This window comes from Schistocerca americana, chromosome 2 (genome assembly GCF_021461395.2).
Source record: "Schistocerca americana isolate TAMUIC-IGC-003095 chromosome 2, iqSchAmer2.1, whole genome shotgun sequence".
NCBI classification, from domain to species: Eukaryota; Metazoa; Arthropoda; class Insecta; order Orthoptera; family Acrididae; genus Schistocerca; species Schistocerca americana.
The window spans coordinates 982,265,657-982,286,009 of NC_060120.1; the positions used below are offsets into that span (position 1 = coordinate 982,265,657).

Genomic DNA, 20,353 nt, shown 5'->3' on the forward strand with positions numbered 1-20,353 from the left:
CAAAAATACTTGAAAAGGCTGTATTCAAGCGTCTTCCTTAGCATCTAACTACAAATAATATATTGTCCACGTTACAGTTTGGGTTCTTTAAGTGCCCCACTATAGGGAAGGCTGTTTACACATACAGTGAGAATGTGCTTAATTCATTAGATAACAGTGGCTTTGAGCTTCTTCTGTGACCTGTCAAAAGCCATTGACTGTGCGAATCACAGCATTCTCTTAAGTAAATTAGAATGTTATGGTGTCACAGGTAGAGCCACAAAATGGTTCCATTTCACCCAACAGAAAACAAAGAATGTCTTTGTGGAAATACTTACGGTGTAAGCAGTCAGTCATCTTCTGTCTGGGAATTAATTACATGTCATGTTCCTCAAGGTTCCGTCCTGAGTCCATTGCTTTGTCTTATATACATTAATGACCTCTCATCTATTACATTGCCAGAAGATAAATTTGTTTTGTTTACAGATGATACAAACAAAGTAGTAAGTCAAATGCAGCTTTAGAAATGGCTGATAGTCAAATTTTCACTGATGTTAATAAATCGTTTAAAGGTAATTTACTGTCATTAAACTTTGAATAGATCCACTAAATGCAGTTCAGAACACGTAAGAGGTTTCCTTCCAAGCAATTGGTATAACCGCTGTGTGTATCACAGGAGATTAGTCGATAGGGCGCTCTGCGCCAGAGACGCCACACCGCTAATGTATGGTAAATTAAGTAGTTTTTGGAACTCTGTCAAAGGCATTGACTTTCTGTCACAGCAAAATTTACGACAATAGGCATAGCAGTACGATAAAGTCACAGTGTAATAAATACAGTCACAACAGTCTCTGGTGTGGAAGTTGCTACCGTTTGACAGCTGGAGAAACACTAGCCTCCAAATGGTGAGAACGCAGACAGTAACAAGTCTCGAAGGATAATGCATATTTCATTTATTTTTCAGATTAAGTAACAAAATAATTGTATTTTAGCATTCTATGCATTACTAAATTACCAAGGGACAAAAATTGTTGTGTAATAAATCTTAAAACAGCTGAATTTCACTGATTCAGTGACGTAAGCTACAACTTGTTCATAATGTGATACCTTTTAATTTTTAAAAAATTGCAGATTACTTTGCTGGCGGCTCTAGGCGCTACAGTCTGGAACCGCGCGACCGCTACGGTCGCAGGTTCGAATCCTGCCTCAGGCATGGATTTGTGTGATGTCCTTAGGTTAGTTAGGTTTAACTAGTTCTAAGTTCTAGGGGACTGATGACCTTAGAACTTAAGTCCCATAGTGCTCAGAGCCATTTGAACCATTTTTACTTTGCTGACAACAAGAGAATAAAAATAGATATTTCATGCCTAAGAAGCATATATCTCTGTTTCTATCACTTTCCTTGATATATAAAAATTCTTTTATACAGTATAATGATTCACTCATTGTTAGACTTCATTCAGCTTTCTGATGCACGAATATTTTTGTACATGTAGTTACTTTTATTTCAGATGTGAATATGTCGAATATTCTTGCTGTTTGCGTTTTAAGATGTAGTAACAATAGTAGAATTGGTTTCTTCCATGTAAAAAACAGTTTTATTGCTTTTTGGCGTTTTATTATGACTTTTGTGCAGTTTTCCCTTCCGCTACTTGTACGATGGCTTCCTTGGTACATTAAATAATATAGGTATTAACTTTCACGCCAGACATGTCTGAAAGTACAGATACCATCTTCATATAGTTAAGGCTAACCAGCCATTGACCTTCTTCTGTGCGGATGCACATGCATTACCCAAACTCTTATGGGACTAAGTAAGTTTGTCCGCTGCGAGTAATGAGAGTAATGGGCAGGGCCACTACGAATGTAGTGTGTGGACATTACACTGGGAATGTGAATCTCATGGGGAGCGTGCAAGGGATAAATCCCTGCAGTCGCACTATCCTCTGTGCCCTCAATGGCTCAGATGGATAGAGTGTTTGCCATGTAAGCAAGAGGTCCCAGGTTCGAGTCCCAGATTCGAGTCCCAGTCAGGGCAAACATTTTCAATTGTCCCCATTGATTTATATCAACGCCTGTCAACAGCTTAGGGTCTTGATTTAATTATCATTTCATTGTAAGAGAGCTGCATGGTGACCAATGTAATCTGTTCTCTCGGATATTTCCGAAAGAACAGACACCATCTTGATACAAAAAGAAACAATGCTGTAATATATGGTTTCATATCTCCCAGGGTACTTAAGAAACTAAAAAATGACAAATGTGGAGTCATTTTTAAAAAAAACTTACTGTCGATTTTTATGACACTACATACGCTCTCCTGGTTGCTTGGCGCACTGCTGTTGCTGTGGGTAATAAAAATGAGATGGTGTGTCGTGACTGTTATCTCAGACTGTGATAAAGTTCCATATAAAACCAAAGGCAGTGATGGCTATCCCAGATTTAAAAAAAATAGTGCATCTGACCTGTGACAATTGTCGCTAAGAAGCAAAAATTCCTCATTTTTCTCTTCGAAAATAGTGTCAGGTTTATTCCAGGCATCAAATTCAAATTGTTATGATGTTTACGAAGTGATTGTACCTGTGACAATCGTCGCTAAGAAGCAAAAATTCCTCTTCATTTTTCTCTTCGAAAATAGTGTTAGGTTTATTCCAGGCATCAAATTCAGATTGTTATGATGTTTACGAAATGATTGTACCAAATCCAAGGAACCTACAAAGAGAGCTTATTTCTACTAGTGATGTAATGACATTCTAAATGTACAAGGCACTTTACAGATAAACCTACAGTGCCCAGAAATCACGTAACCAAGGTGTCTACGTATCACTTTGTTTACATGCAACACATCTTCCCATTGAGTAGATACTTCTGCTCTATGCATCTACCAAAAGACGAAAACCGACTTTCAGAAACCGTTTTTCGCTGTCGTGTTTACATGTTAACCCTTCTAATACCGAGGAATTTTTGTTACACTGAGTACCATTGGGGTCTTTAGTGACCCCAACGAAATTTATTTCTTATTAAGGATAGTTTTAATAATGGTAGAATAAAATCACATTCCTTATTTTTTTCATAATCTAAAACATGATGTCAGTGACATAACATTAAATTAAAATGCATATTTTTTAAATTATTTATTTCTGTAAAATTTACAAACGACTCTCATGAAACTACAAACATTTTTGATTAAATTCCGAATTGGCATTTGTGGCGCACTACACTGACAGAAATAAATTGCAGAGTGATTTTTACACACAGAACATCCACATTTTGAACATTTATCAGTGAATTTTCTATCCTCAGTCCTTTTACAAGACGGACACCTTCCTCATTTTTTTTGTCTGTACTGTTGATGAAAGTACTGGGGAAATAATTTTGTCTGGCTTTCTTCTGACGAGCTGCTTTCCGAATTCTATGAGAGATGCCCGTCTCTTGTAGTTGATCCTTTATGCTCAGGTAAGATGTGGCCATATGATAAATGCATTCAGTGCACTGATGTCAATCATGTTGTAAAATAATACCATTGGCCACTTTATGTTCATACTCTTTGTAGTGTACGTTCTAACCAGCTCGTCCATGATATCTACTCCATATTTTGTTTCATTATAATCCAGAATCATTACTGGCTTGTATTCTTCATGATCTTCCACTTCCTTCCATGAATGCATTGTACTGCGCAAAGTTACAACTTTTCCCTTTTGCAGACAATATGAAACAATTGAAAAATGCTCTTGGAATCCAAAAATACATGAATATTTGACTCCACCTTTGGACTGAGTGAAAGCTTGTGGTAGTTCTCCTTTATTTTATTTTTTTTTTTTTTTCCTAATAGTGTGAGATTGATTTTCAGAAGTCTAAAGCAACTCTCTTGCCTTTACCAACTCCACGAGGTTCATTTTCTTGTCGACCAGTGTAAACTTGGAGATTGAGAAGAAAAGACATTGCAGTATCACATACAGCCCATAATTTCAACCTATATTTTCCTGATTTTGAAGGAATATATTGCCGAAATGGACATCTACCACGAAATGCCACAAGTTGTTCATCAATTGCTTCGTTGCTGTGAGGAACATATGCTTCTTGAAACGTGTGTAGCCACATTTCGAATATTTCTCTAATGGGGGCCAGCTCATCAGGAGCAGGCTTGTGATGTCTCACATCTGCATCATCAAATCGGATGCACCTTGAAATTTGCGTAAAGCGATTTCTCGCCATTGCTTCACTAAAATGGGTCTACCATCCTCTTTGTTCCACAGATATGTAACTGCTTCATTATGGGCGTTGTAAGCACCTGCTAGGATCAAGACACCGATAAAGCACTTCACTTCAATGGCATCTACTGGTTTCCATTTACTACCGTAAACAAGACTACCCTTTTTGTTAGTCCACTTTAGAATTACATCAACAATGTTTCTCCTAAGAAACAAGTGAACAGTTGATTCTATGGATTCTACATTTTTCACTGTGAATTTTGTTGGACCTGACTTTACTCACATTAGTTCCATCTCTCTTCGCTTCCACGAGCTCTTCTCAACTCGTGTTTGTCCCACAATTATTCTATGTTTTTAGATCCACACAAAATAAAAAAATACAAAGGGTGTATCTTGGCGCTAGACCTTAACGCACATTTGCAAAAATACAGTGTGTACTTACATATAACAGTCAGAAATATGTGTAACTTCCTGTTGAGGCTGGACATCTGGCTGTCCAAATCTTCTTTTGAACCTCCGTCTGATTGAGGAATATTCTCTTCTAAGACGTCAGTTTCTCCATCGTTGCACGAGACATCAGAAAATATATCGCTGATACCACTACTTGATTCTCCAAATACAGGATTATCCTGCAGTAATATTTCAAGCACTTCATCTTCGGAAAGGTGATGAGACATTTTCCACTAGATACAATACATGCAATAGTAGTCTCCACTGCTATGGAACAAATAACTGTCGGCTTATAAAGTATTGGTAACAATCACACTTTACAAGAATAAAACAAAGGAAATACAGCAACAGTTACAGATTCAATGCAGCATTATTGGGTAATAATACTGCAAGAGAGAAATGGGGTCGCATTTAACCCCAATGGTATTCAGTGGTTCTCTCTTGATTTTCTGCAAAACTAAATATTTTCAAAAAGTTATATTAATATATTACGAACCCGTTACTTAATTCAGGAAAAGTCTGAATTTTGCATAATTTTTAGGAATAGGAAATAAGGTATATTTTACAAAAAATTACGGCCTGGCGTCATTATAGACCCCATGGCATTAGGAGGGTTAAGGTCTGAAACGGATTTGCAAGTCCAGTTAAATATGGCGTCTGGAAAACAGCTGATCCAGTTTCTGATGTAGTCGTTAATTCTCTTTACTGAAATATTTCTGTTTTTGTTTCACCACACAGTATGTCCATATTAACCGAATATTCTAAAAAAAGAGATGCAGCTTGACAACCCAAGCACATTTCAAAACTGGTTGCGTTTAGATGGGAGCGAAAATCGACTGTGGTACTGGAAAACCTACAACTAAAAGCGGATATCCAGAATCATTTTTGAAGTATTTACATGACCACCCATAAGTGGTATTGGGAAATCGGTTTACGAAATTCTGTTTTCGGAGTCCCATGTAGATGGGATGATGTTCACTACACAAAATAAGTTCTGCTCATCTGAATGCTCACTCCTGAGATATGTCTACTCCATGGTATAACACTGTGGCTTTCATCCTCTCACAAGTCAAGGGAAATGGGAACTCCAGAGATATTTCTACTCTATGATATTACACTACGGCTTTCACCCTGTCACAAACCATGGGAGCTGGGACAATGCCTGTGTCAAAGGCATTTGCATGGTTACAATGGTTGCAACTATGCCTCAAAAGGTGAGCTCAACACTAAAGTGGAGAGACAACTACATGAAGCAAAAGCATGCTGTCACAGTCGCCATGTTAAACCGCAGCAGGGTATACAACTGTTCTACTACATTGAAAAAATACATTTACTATTTATGTACATTATATGGTGCTGTGTTGGTTTAGTTTATAGTTCACTATTAGCTGTTGCCTTGTACCTTCTAACCCTTCCCTGCAATATCAATTTCGCAATTATTCTGCTGTGTTTAGTCACATAGTTTCCGTACTTCTGCAAATGCCACTGAAAAATTATACTCGTCAAAAATCTTACCTCTGTGCAAAAGATTTATTGCTTTCAATTTTCGCATTTTATTTCTTGATGATTAAAACTATATAGCACTAAAAATTGGCAAAAATTTTGACATAAAAAGTTTCTTACTATACTTACTTTATCAGATATGTGGTTAACTCTCATACACTAACGTATGTGATGCAAAGTCCATTTCTCTCTAAAGATAATAAGAAAACTGCTAAACCATTGCTTTGTTGCTAATGTCAGCTGCTATCAGGGGAAAAATCTTTACTTTAACATGGATCACTTAACAATCTGTTATGTCAACAATTAACAGGCAAAAGTTTTGGGAGAGGAACGAAGTGGTCAAATTAGTAACATGTAAACATGATACTTTGATTTTTATTTATTGTTTTGCTTCGTTCAATATATATTCACATGTCATACACTGCCAAATGTAATTAGTGTCCACAATATCTCCCTCATGCCAGAATAGTTACCATATGCAGCAGCTGTTGCTTTTTTTGTGTGTGCCTTTAATCTAATCTGAAGCTACATAGTAGCAATGTGTTGTATTAACTGTGGCTCATGGAAGTCTTCGCAGTCAATGGAATATTTTTTTGCCAAATGTGTTGGCTTGTGCATCAAAGAAACAACAAAGAGACTTAATAAGCCTCTCATAAAAATGATTTGAGTTTAAGATAAATCTCACTACAGCAGAACGAAAGCATTTTTTCTGTGTGCTGCACTATTCTAAACACTGCTACAGATGAATGGAACAAACGCCAACCTTCATAGTAAAGGCAGCTGCATTTTCCACAGGAGTCCTGCAGTTAGTGTGATCATCTGGGAACATGTAGGGAAACGTCTTTGCACTCGACACATCTTAACATTTGCATATTTTTTTCACAACATATGCTGGTGTTATTTATTATCCTGGTATTCAAGGAGTAGTACTATGAAGGGCTACAACAAAGTAACTAGTATCTTCACTATCAACAGTGAACTTATAATTTTGCTTCTTATGACACATGAATTTATGAATAATGAAAGAGCTCACTTTCTCAATCTACACTACTCTTTTCACTTGCAGTAACATTGTTCTTGAGCAACCTTGTTCTAAGAGCAGACTGGAACTATAATGTGTGGGATTATTTTTCCAACCAAACCTAGTTCAAATGCAAGAAAAAAAAGAGTTCTAGATGATCTTGTGAGAGTTTGTATGTTAAAATATACTTAAGAGGTCCTGTGTCCCAAAACAAACACCTACGACAGGTTTCTAACACCATGTATGTACAGCAAAAATCACACCACTAATCTTTTTCATGGATGTACTAATTCACTCATGCCATCAGTCCTTAATGTTTGGAAGATGTTTTCTGCATGACAAAGAAATTTAGTCCAATAATTTATATTCTCAATCGTTGTTTAAAACCCTTGGCACAAACATTTTAGAGTTGCCCACATAAAACATTTTATCAGTAATTTTGATTATAGTGGCAAAGGGTCCTGACAATTTGGGTGCTGGGAACTCTCTAGAAATTCAATGGCATCAGCAACACTGGAACTCATTGTGTTGGCTACTAAAGAGACATTCATTTTCTTATTATAGAAATTCATACATGGACCAGAGAGTGAAATGGCAAATTTTAAAGATTCACACTCTTTCAAATAATGTAACTTCCATATAAGGTGCCACTTACCATCTCCAGCTTTGCAGTTAATAATTTCCTTTTCAGCTGAAGTATTACAAACTAATTTCATATGACATGGATCAAGAATTGTATGAACACTACTGTGAGTGGCAGGATGCTTGAAGTAAGGGGCAAAATTTTCTGTATTCAGTGGGCACCCAATATTTTTCAGTGTCTGAATGTTGACAGCAGCATCATCACAATTCACTGACCTCACAAGAACACCTACAGAAAACAGTTTCAGTATACAAACTCTCACAGTTACAGTCATTATATCTGATATCGTTTATTCACAAAGAAATATGGAATTGGGCACTTAAACTTTTCAGTATATGACACAATCTGAAAAAGTAAAACTTCAGTAGTCAGTTCTTCTACATCTGTGCTCACAATCTTGCCCCGATCAATACTTTGTGCATACACTTTTTTCTTATTGTTCCACACATGCTGCTTCCTAATTGAAATACTATCAAAAATAAGTGCACATTCTTTAAGACACCATTTGTCACTGGTATTATTTTTAGATAATTGAAAATCTCTTATAGAGAGCCAGATTCACAATTTACAGATAACATCCACCACAAAGAATAATGGGGTGGGGCAAAAGAAACATAGAGTATACAAATCTGTATTCCCTAGGGGCAGATTATTTGGTTATTTCACTGTATTGCCAGCATTCCCTCTTTGCATCATTGGTTTTCCATTGGGTAAAAGTCTAAAGGAAAATCACTAAAATGTTCCTGAAGAAAACTTTCCAGGTTGTCATTTACACACTGTCTTCTTTTAGCACTGTTATCAATTCTGCCAGTGTTTCCACTTTTCTATTCCCCATCACTTATGTTTCATCTGCAATCATTTCACTTTCTTCCTAAGGGCCACAATTCTGTGAGAGATATCAGTCTGAATACTTGCATCACACTTCTCATGATTGCCATCAATTTACACAACATATTTGTAGTTTGAATCTCATTCAGTTCGTGAAGCAAAATTTAAAGAATCCATCAGCAACAATTACAAGCTACTAGAAGCTCAGAAAGATACATTAACATCAATGTGTACCCTTGTTGCTAGTTAATCAGAAAGATGCATGAACAGCAATGTGTATTCTTATTGCTAGTTAAATACATGGTTTTACATCAGAAACTGATGGTTTATTCTGAACAAGTTGCCTTATCCAACTAATTTTCACTTGCAAATGGCCTGGAAAACTGAATAAACTTGGTGTATCGTCGTCCCTGAGCAGCTAGCAGCTTCTGGTCAAGATATGTAACTGGCTTTTTTAAAAAATGTTTCGATGGAGTCCAGTGTTCCCTTCATAATGCATGCACCCATTTCTTTAAAACTTCTGGATGTGAGTGAGGAAAATTGAAAAGATTTTAGATACCTTTTTACAGGATTCAAATTTCTCGAACACTTTCCTTACCATATATTAAAGCATTTGTAACTTACAGGTGGAACTGAATACCACTGCCTGTTGTCTGCTGATTACTACATCTGTATACGGCACAACTTTTGACAATGTTTGTTAAAAAAAGGAACAGAATCACTTTAAATTCACAAGCAGAAGAACGACAATATGTACTAGTGCCCCACTGCAATATTGCTACTCCACTAAAGACCTTCACGGTTTTCTTGCCAAAGACACCTTTAGTAGTCTCTCTAGTTTAGTACTGAGCTTCAGGGGTCTGCACACATTCAATACTTTTTGACAATACTAGTTTCTATACATAGAAGAACCCTGGACTCTGACCGTTATCTATTGGTTATGAACTGTAAATTAAAACTGAAGAAACTGCAAAAAGGTGGGAATTTAAGGAGATGGGACCTGGATAAACTGACTAAACCAGAAGTTGTACAGAGTTTCAGGGAGAGCATAAGGGAACAATTGACAGGAATGGGGGAAAGAAATACAGTAGAAGAAGAATGGGTAGCTTTGAGGGATGAAGTAGTGAAGGCAGCAGAGGATCTAATAGGTAAAAAGACGAGGGCTTGTAGAAATCCTGGGGTAACAGAAGAAATATTGAATTTAACTGATGAAAGGAGAAAATGTAAAAATGCAGTAAATGAATCAGGCAAAAAGGAATACAAATGTCTCAAAAAAGAGATCGACTGGAAGTGCAAAATGGCTAAGCAGGGATGGCTAGAGCACAAATATAAGGATGTAGGGGCTTATCTCACTAGGAGAATTAAAGAGACCTCTGGAGATAAGAGAACCACTTGTATGAACATCAAGAGCTCACATGGAAACCCAGTTCTAAGCAAAGAAGGGAAAGCAGAAAGGTGGAAGGAGTATATAGAGGGTCTATACAAGGGCGATGTACTTGAGGACAATATTACGGAAATGGATGTAGATGAAGATGAAATGGGAGATATGATTCTGCGTGAAGAGTTTGACAGAGCACTGAAAGACCTGAGTCGAAACAAGGCCCCGGGAGTAAACAACATTCCATTGGAACTACTGACGGCCTTGGGAGAGCCAGTCCTGACAAAACTCTACCATCTGGTGAGCAAGATGTATGAGACAGGTAAAATACCCTCAGACTTCAAGAAGAATATAATTCCAATCCCAAAGAAATCAGGTGTTGACAGATGTGAAAATTACTGAACTATCAGTTCAATAAGTCACAGCTGCAAAATACTAACACGAATTCCTTACAAATGAATGGAAAAACTGGTAGAAGCCGACCTCTGCGAAGTTCAGTTTGGATTCTGCAGAAACGTTGGAACACGTGAGGCAATACTGACCCTACGACTTATCTTAGAAAATAGATTGAGGAAAGGCAAAGCTACATTTCTAGAATTTGTAGTCTTAGAGAAAGCTTTTGACAATGTTGACTGGAATACTCTCTTTCAAATTCTAAAGGTGGCAGGGGTAAAATACAGGGAGCGAAAGGCTATTTTCAATTTGGACAGAAACCAGGTGGCAGTTATAAGAGTCGAGGGACATGAAAGGGAAGCAGCGGTTGGGAAGGGAGTGAGACAGGGTTGTAGCCTGTCCCCGATGTTATTCAGTCTGTATATCAAGCAAGCAGTAAAGGAAACAAAAGAAAAATTCGGAGTAGGTATTAAAATCCATGGAGAAGAAATAAAAACTTTGAGGTTCGCTGATGACATTGTAATTCTGTCAGAGACAGCAAAGGACTTGGAAGAGCAATTGAATGGAATGGACAGTGTCTTGAAAGGAGGATATAAGATGAACATCAACAAAAGCAAAACGAGGATAATGGAATGTAGTCGAATTAAGTTGGGTGATGCTGAGGGAATTAGATTAGGAAATGCGACACTTAAAGTAATAAAGGAGTTTTGCTATTTGGGGAGCAAAATAACTGTTGATGGTCGAAGTAGAGAGGATATAAAATGTAGACTGGCAATGGCAAGGAAAGCGTTTCTGAAGAAGAGAAATTTGTTAACATCGAGTATCGTTTTAAGTGTCAGGAAGTCGTTTCTGAAAGTACTTGTATGGAGTGTAGCCATGTATGGAAGTGAAACATGGACGATAAATAGTTTGGACAAGAAGAGAATAGAAGCTTTCGAAATGTGGTGCTACAGAAGACTGCTGAAGATTAGATGGGTAGATCACATAACTAATGAGGAAGTATTGAATAGGATTGGGGAGAAGAGGAGTTTGTGGCACAACTTGACCAGAAGAAGGGATCGGTTGGTAGGACGTGTTCTGAGGCATCAAGGGATCACCAATTTAGTTTTGGAGGACAGCGTGGAGCGTAAAAGTCGTAGAGGGAGACCAAGAGATGAATACACTAAGCAGATTGAGAAGGATGTGGGTTGCAGTAGGTACTGGGAGATGAAGCAGCACAGGATAGATTAGCATGGAGAGCTGCATCAAATCAGTCTCAGGACTGAAGACCACAACAACAAAAGTTTGTCAAACCTTCAATATATTGAAGAGATCTCACACTATAAATTTCATTGACAAGAATTGTCAGTTGACAACGCGATATTGCAAGGTTAAGATGTCGAAGACCATAAAGAAAGCATGTGCTGCAAATATATTAGCTATAGTTTGCAAGCATCAGAAAACAAAGGTAAAGAGGAAATGGATCCAACAAGATTGGTTGAAAAAAGGTACCACTAATCACACCCTAATTTACTGAGTGAAATCAAAATAGTAGACTAGCGAGATTTTTTCCGATGAGTTCTGCATCCTACTTATTAGTGTTGATATAAGGTAAAATACAGGCGGAAAATACGTCAATAAGACAGGGAATCACCTTCGACCAAAGATTAGGATTAACTTAGAGGTGTCTGGCGACAGACAGGTCATTCTAAGGTTCGAAGTTTAGTTCTGTAATATCAGCAACTACAATTACTAAAATTCTATGGAAACCTATGAAACAGTTATGCCTGCCTGCCAAGGAACTGTTAAAAAAATAACGTAAAACGTTTCTTTACGCTTTGTGATAATTTCGTTAAACTAACAGCAGTTCCCAGACCTCTAACTAGCCGTTGCAAGCATGTGATGTATTTTTCGAAATGGGAGCTTTTTTCAAAACTACTATGAAACACAACACTCTATACTATATTTTTAAATTAATGAAGTAAGCAATGTCCTAGAGAATCCTCCGTTAACCATCCTAAGATGTCATATACAATTACTACTGCTGCATAGGTCTATTAAAATTATTTTGTGTTGAAAGACTCCTTAAAAATTTATGACGGCTATCGACTGTACGAGTGATATATATTTGCCATAGCAGAGGCTCCCGGACCCAGGCGGACCTCGGGTAGCATCATGGAGGTAAAAACATGGAGGTAAAAATAAGAGGAGTTGTCATGACGTCACAAACTTGAAGCCAACCCAAGCGAAGATCCGCCATGTTAGCTACCCCAAAACATTCGCTTCTGGTGGTTTGATTCTGTGTAGTCATGAAGTGTTTTGATAAAAAAAATGCCGGTTTGCGTCGCTTACAGGTATACTAATCGTTCTGATTGTTGTCTAAAGTTTCAAAAATCACATTTCATTCGTAAGTGGAGTTATTTAAACGCTATTTTCTTATAAATACTTGAAATTCTGATGCACTGTAAAGTTTTACAGTATGGTTTTATTTCTGTGATTTGACTTTAGATTTCCTATCAATACAACGTGGAAAGCTCTCTGGAGGTGAGCAATGCACTTGGTTTTCGTTGTTTGGTTATTCCCAAGTAACTGAAGAGTCCTGGGAAGAAATATCCTGGAAATGGGGACTAATGTTTTAAAATGCAATAATTTAATATAAAAGTAATGTAACTACATGTAGTTAATCAAATCTTCAGTAAAATGTGTGGTACACCTGTTACAGTGATTAAATTATGAGTACTTAAATGGTTACATATTTGTCAAAGCAAAGTTCCCTATCTAAGTCCAGGCTTAGATCATTACATTAATCATTGTGTAGTCGTCTTACCCTGTAAATTGTTATTATTTGCCACACTGAATGTCATTTGGTAGGTACAATTTAAAAACAAAGCAGCTGTGTAAACTACAACTGGCCTGACAATCTTAATTTCAGTTCTTTTCCTTAGTAATTTAACGAATCTTTCACTTTGTTTAAATCATCCCTGCATACATCCACGGGACACCAAAGGACGTAAGGTAAGTTTCTTGCAAACTTGAACATTTAAAATTTTCATTTGACTTCAAAATGCAACAAGTATTAATCGGTTCGTCTAAACTATCAATCATTGCTTTTGGAGTTCTGCCTTTATCAATTATCGACACAAACACAATGAAAGTGAATGGAAATGGATTGCGAAAGCACGCTTTTCATAGCACATACTTCTCTTCTCGGTTATTCGAAGTGCATAAACGAGAAGGAACTACAGTACTGAGACCAGAAGCGTCATATTTTCGTGTCGTATTACTGTATGGAATACACATTTAAGACAAGAAAAACGTTTGAAGTTGCGTTACTTATGCTGTGTTGTTCACTAAAACAGTGTAACATTTACTATATAAAACAAATATCGCGTGCACACGACAGAAATAACGAACAAGAAGCAATTGTAAACACTCGTCTGCTAATGTTTCGGGGGATCCAAAATGGCGGCAGGCACCGCCCACTGGCTTCAAAACAACGTACAGTCTGTAGCGCCATCTCCCCTTATTCTACCTCTGTTTTGTGCCGCCGACGGTGTATGACTGTAAATGTTCACGCATAATAAAATTGTCTTCATGTATTTTGGTGTGTTATTTAATGATCGCCGCCGCTCCGCGTATCAGGAATAGCCACACATTGAATCTAAGGCATATTGGGTCTAGTGTAGCAGGGGATACAACCCGTCAGCTTTGAACAATGACGTCACAAGTCGCCAGAGAGCATGTATTACAAAGATGAAAGAGCTGAGGAGAATGTTGAGAAACAAAGGAATGCGAGAGAGATAAACATTGATCTTGTCAAAAGCCGAGAAGCGATTCTTCTTAGTGTTGTAGCTCCCGTCAGTAGCTGATAAGTGTTTTTTGGGTTTAAAAAAAAAAATCTCACGAGATAGAATAAACTGATCCTACTTTATTAAGCAATCAATTAAAAAACTAAACTAAAACATAACAGCAAAAGCTGTTATGTTTTAGTTTAGTTTTCTTATTGATTGCTTAATGAAGTAGGATCAGTTTATTCCATCTCGTGAAATTTTTTTTTTTTTTAAAAAGCCAAAAAACACTTATCAGCTACTGAAGCATCTGTATCTTAGGATCAGTTTATTCTATCTCGTGAGATTTTTTTTAATAAGCCAAAAAACACTTATCAGCTACTGAAGCATATTGGTGGAATAAGAAAGTGAAATATGGTAAAATAGTGAAATATAGATAAACGATCGCTTTTAGATTCACATTCAATTATTTTAATGATAGCGCTTATTAGAACACAGAACTGCTTTATTATCTATGCCTCGAAGTGAAGACATTACTATCTATGACTAAGAAATGACGTCATTGTTCAAAGCCGACGGGTTGTATCCCCTGCTTCACTAGACCCGGCATATTGCACACAATGCACAATGGAGAGTTGAAAAAATAAAGTGCACATAATAAAAAAAGAAAAGAAAAAAGAAAAACGCTGTGTGGCTGGTTCCTGAAGCTCTGTTAACATCTGAACGGAGAATATTGTCAATCAGTATTAGACCTCACACATTCAGTACATATTGACAATACTGATAATATTTTGAGTTCCATCAACACTGTTCATCAATATTTCTAGGATTGACATTGCGTCAATACGCCCCTGCAGACTGTCAGTTTATTGACAATGTTACTGAACGTGTGAGCCCCCTCTGTTCTCGAATGGCGTGTTGGCTTCATGGAGGTAAGAATAGAGGGAGACGCCGTGACGTCACAGCTGCGAAACTATGTGAAACTGAGGGTAGCTATCTCAGTCCGACCAATACATTGTTGCTGTAAGCTTGTGTGCATAGGCTTGTCGCTCGCTTTTGGAAGGATTTTGCGCTATTATGGTGACATGTGTGGTGTTCAGATGTACGAATCGTTCTGATTGTGATGCGAAATCGAAGGGAATAACATTTCATGTGTAAGTTGTCTCGTTGAGTGTGATTTTACAACTTCATTGTGAATGAACGTGTGCTACATCGGTACTTGTACTATAGCGTGTTTTTCTCCTGCATGATTTTAGATTTCCCAAAAATGAAAGTCGGAAAGCTCTGTGAGAGAATGCCGTGAGGAGGAAGAATTGGTGTGCATCTAAATGGAGCACTATATGTTCTCAGCATTTCCGAGAAGAGGACATAGACCGAACTTCCCTTTCAACAGTAAGGCTCCGAGAAAATGCTGTACCATCAGTTTTCCCTACACATCCAAAACATTTGCAAAACGTATGTTAATTCAAAGAATTAAATTCTAGTTTTCAAGTTCACGTTTCAGTATAATACGTACGTATCGTCGATAATCGAAGTGTTGAGTAACTCACTTTGTCTTCATCATGTACCAAATTAAAATCTAACACTACATTAACTTGTGTAAAGTATAGGCCTAAACAGGACACTGTGTAGATTTGCCATCCTATGTACCTTATTTCAGTAAATATTGGTGGTAATGAACAGTGTTTCCCAGCAGTGTAACGTAACTGAAATGTCCCAGTACGTATTACAAATAAGATGTATTTATGGGGCTTTGGAGGGAGGGTATAGCTAACTTTGTTTTCAGTTTCTATTATTTAGCTCTAACTCTGAAATTAATGGAATACACATGTGAAGTACATTATATCAGTTACATGAATATTTAAAGCAGTAGTTTGTGAACATCTCACTTTGTCTGGTCTACTGTGTTGTACAACATTTTTATTGCACTGTCTTTGCTAGTTAATGGCAGTTATGTTTTAGGAGTAATTGATAAAGCTCTAGTTTTACTTATATATGTTGATTTTGAGAGGATTCCTTCAGGTCATTTGAATACATTAATTTCACTTTCCACCTGATTAGGTCCTTACACATAGCTTTTGCCTAGAAATGATTCCATGCTGTATATAGAATTTAAGAGGGGAGGTGCTGAAACACTGAAGTGTTTCTGCAGCTAAACAGTATGTTATAAAGAGATAATCTGGTTCTCCACATTTTCATGTGGAAACAAATTTATGAAACTCATTTTTGATGAGCATCAGCCTCTGCACACAAGAGAATATTTGAGAAGAAAATTCAGGTTCGCTGTTTAGATTATGAGACTACTGAAGCTAACAAGTTTGTCTGGTATAATTATTTAGTGAAGTCACAGAAATTAACACTTGGGCTGTGTTAAATATAACTTTGTATTTGGGTTAAGCACAGCAAATGAACATTTCTTTTGTTTGATGCACTATTCATTGACATTCTCCATTGAAAGATATCATTGATTAAAAAGCTTTGGCAGTACCTTCTTTTTAACATTATCCACTATTGTGGAACATTGAATATGCACCAACCACTAATGCAAAATTAGATATAACACACAATTTTATATCATTAACTGTTGGACCAGTTGTATTGAGAACTTGTTAACTGACAGCACCCATAGCGATACAGTGTGATAGTTAAACAAGACACCCCAGCAGAAATATTTTACATGTTCAAAGTTTATATTTTTTCAATAAGTGTGTATTAATTGTAGCTTCGCTCATGGGAGGCATTTCAAGTTGTCTGCTGAACACAACAACGGTTTTGTTAGAGTAATGAGTATTTTATGAACAAGATAAATAGTTGCTGGAAAAATAGAATTTATATTTCTGGAAAGGACTAAGAATAGGAGTAATTAGTGGGCTGTAACATGCTGTTCATGTCAAAGACTGTAACACCTTCAACCATCTGTTAAAAACAGTTCTTAATGTTTTCCATCTGTTTATTTCATTTAGGGAGACAAGAAGAGACCATTGCGGAAGGAGAGCTCTTCCTTTCCATCTTCAGTTTTGGCTGCCATCAGCAGAGTGAAGGATGAAGAAGTTCCTGCTCTTGTTCCTGAGTACGCTGCAGGACCACCAGAACGTAGTCAGACATCTTCTGAAAGTGAGGAACTGAAGACGAAGTGTGAACACCTCATAAGAAAAACTGATCAGTACAAAAAACAAATTAAAACTCTTCAGCAGTCTAAACGACGACTTAGGAAGAAAGTGGCTTTTTTGAGTGCTATCATTAAGGTACTGAAAGACAAGCATCTTGTGGATGGAGAGAGACTTGCTGCAGTGACAAACTGCGAAAGCTTGGGCACAGGCTCTACCTAGGTCATACAGCCCAGAACTGCGCTCCTTTGCCTTAACACTGCAATTTTATTCCCACAGGGCGTATAATTATGTTAGGTGCTGTTTTAATACATGTTTGCCACACCCCAGAACATTAACAAAGTGGTACCAGTGTGTGGGTGGAGCACCTGGCTTCACATCCGAGGCGCTTAAGGTAATTACGGCAGAAGCTTGTCACTGTGAAACAAAGTTTCCAACTCTATGTAGCTTGGTAGTTGATGAAATTGCCATCAGGCAACATGTAGAATTTGATGGTACATGCTATTATGGTTATGTTGACATGGGGTCATCTGTAGACACAGATAATTTGCCCGTTGCCAAAGAAACATTTGTGCTCATGCTTGTGGCTATTAATGCTTCTTGGAAGCTCCCAGTTGGGTATTTCCTGACTGCTGATATAACTGGTGAGCAAAAAGCCGAGATAGTTAAACAGTGCATTGATCTTGCCAATTCAAGTGGTGTGAAAGTTGTTTCGCTCACATGTGATGGTTCAGCTAGCAATATGTCAATGGCTAGATGTTTAGGCTGCAATCTCAATTGTGAAACTGAAAAATACTTTTTCAGTTGAAGGGAATGATCATGAAATGTCATTTTTCCTAGACCCTCCACATATGTTGAAACTTGTGCGCAACACTTTAGGAGATAAAAAAATTCTTTGGGATGAGCATTTCTTGGCACTTTTTGGAACTGTTACATAAATTACAGGTCAAGGAAGGGCTCCACATAGGCAACAAGATCACTGCCAGTCACCTCAATTTTTTTTAAAAATAAAATGAAGGTGAAACTGGCTACTCAGATGCTTAGCAATTCTGTGGCTGATGCCATACAGTACTGTTGTGATATGAAACTCCCAGGTTTTGAACAGGCATCTGCAACAGTAAAATTTATATGCATTTTCAACTGTCTCTTTGATGTCTGCAATTCCAGAACACTTTTACAAAGTGGTTTCAAGCAGGCATTAAATACAGAAAATTTTAGTGATGTAGAGGGATTTCTTTTAAAGGCACAGAGGTACATCAAGGAACTCACTGTTGGTCCAAATCATCAAGCAATGAGAGTTGTTGACTCAAATAGAAAGACAGGGTTTATTGGATTCCTGGTGTGTATATCCAGTGTTTTACACATGTATTGCGAAGTAGTGGGGACACAAACTCATGCTCCTCTACTGAAGTTTCTGCCTCTTTACAAATGTTCTCAGGACCACTTGGAAATGTTTTTAGTGCCATCCGAAGTCGTGGTGGTTGGAATAACAACCCCACTGCTCGCCAGTTTGTTGCAGCATACAAGAGGCTACTAATTCATAGTGAGATCCGTGGATCAGAAAGAGGGAATTGTATAACTTTGGAAGATATTCCCATTCTTACTTTCAGCAGTTCCAATGTTGAAGATCACATAAATAACACTTCGGAACGGTGGCAGTTACTAAGCACGGAAAATAGTGCAGCAACAACTGACAACGGCCACGATTACTTTGCTACTGGAATTTATCTCTCTGAAGTGGCAGTCCATATTGTAGTATATATAGCTGGATTTGTGGTGCGTCACTTAGAGAAAACCTTAAAATGTGAACCATGTTTATCCGTATTGAGAGGGGATGGTAGCCATGTTGCTTATTCTCTCATTCATAGAAAGAGTAGGGGATGGTTGGTTTTACCATCGAATGATGTTGTTGACATCTGTGTGTGTGCAGAAAAAGTGTTCAGGTGGTATACTACAGGTAATTCTAAAGTTCCTTTGAAAAATCAGTTTTCCGAATGTATGTCTGAGGCGCTTAGTGAATTCACGTTCAAGCCAGTGTTAAAGGAGTTAGCAGACCACATGAAAAATCAGCATCCCTTGGACAATCATATGATACTGCTGATTAAAGCAATTGTCACACAATACCTCCTGACACGCCAAAAACATGCAGCCAAGAGAATAAGTGATGCATTGCATGAAAATAAAATCAGGACAACCTATACAAAACTGGTACTCTTTAAAGGTCAGTAACTGATATTTGTACACAGAGGTCTAGTGTGTGAGGCATCTTGTATAAAGCACTCATTATATTGAGGCAAACTGGGAATGTAACCTTATTGTAATTAATAAATGATGCACATTCTTCCTTTTCTGTTATGTCTATGTTGTTATAACCAGCTACAAAAGGTTTGTGATGTCTGTATCTTAAAACTATTAGTACTAGCATATTCAGTGTATCTATGAAAATTTGTTCCTGGTGTGTGATGGAGTCAGACAATTATAATTTTACGTGTGTGTGTAATACCTTTCAAACATATCTTCCTCAAACCAACATTTGGAACTACATTATTTGTAGAGTGTTTCCAAGTGATTGATACTCCACCATACCAGTATGCAGTACTAGTTCTGCAATAGCTTGTGATCTGTGTGCTTCCAAATGGGACATACGTTTCTTTTTGAAATGTTTAGCCATTGTTTGGCAGAGTATGCTGTAGTATGTTCTAGCCAGTGTTGTTAATTAAGTTTCCACGAGTGACAATATATTAATCAGAATTAGAATTGCCTCTTTTTTGGCACATTGAAATACATTCCCATCATTGTGTGGTATGTTATGGTTTTTGCTTGTGTGTCATTACAAATTATATTTTTTTGTGATCTAGTCCAACAGTGGTTCACCCTAAAAAAATGAGAGATAGTAGTGTTCGCAGGTGAGCGTTATTGGTTTTTCACTGCTTCATTGGGCATTTGTCATTACAAATTATATTTTTTTGTGGTCTAGTCCAACAGTGGTTCACCCTCAAAAAATGAGAGATAGTAGTGTTCGCAGGTGAGCGTTATTGGTTTTTCACTGCTTCATTGGGCACTAAATTTTCTA

General features: G+C 37.4%; 1 protein-coding gene across 1 annotated transcript; it reads left to right on the forward strand.

Moving 5' to 3' along the window:
• Positions 1-18,292: 18,292 nt before the first annotated feature.
• On the forward strand, positions 18,293-19,509 carry LOC124594587. The gene is made up of 2 exons (XM_047132960.1): positions 18,293-18,603; positions 18,660-19,509. Exons 1-2 carry the CDS (start codon positions 18,293-18,295, stop codon positions 19,507-19,509), a joined length of 1,161 nt encoding a protein of 386 aa, XP_046988916.1.
• The last annotated feature ends 844 nt before the right edge of the window (positions 19,510-20,353 follow it).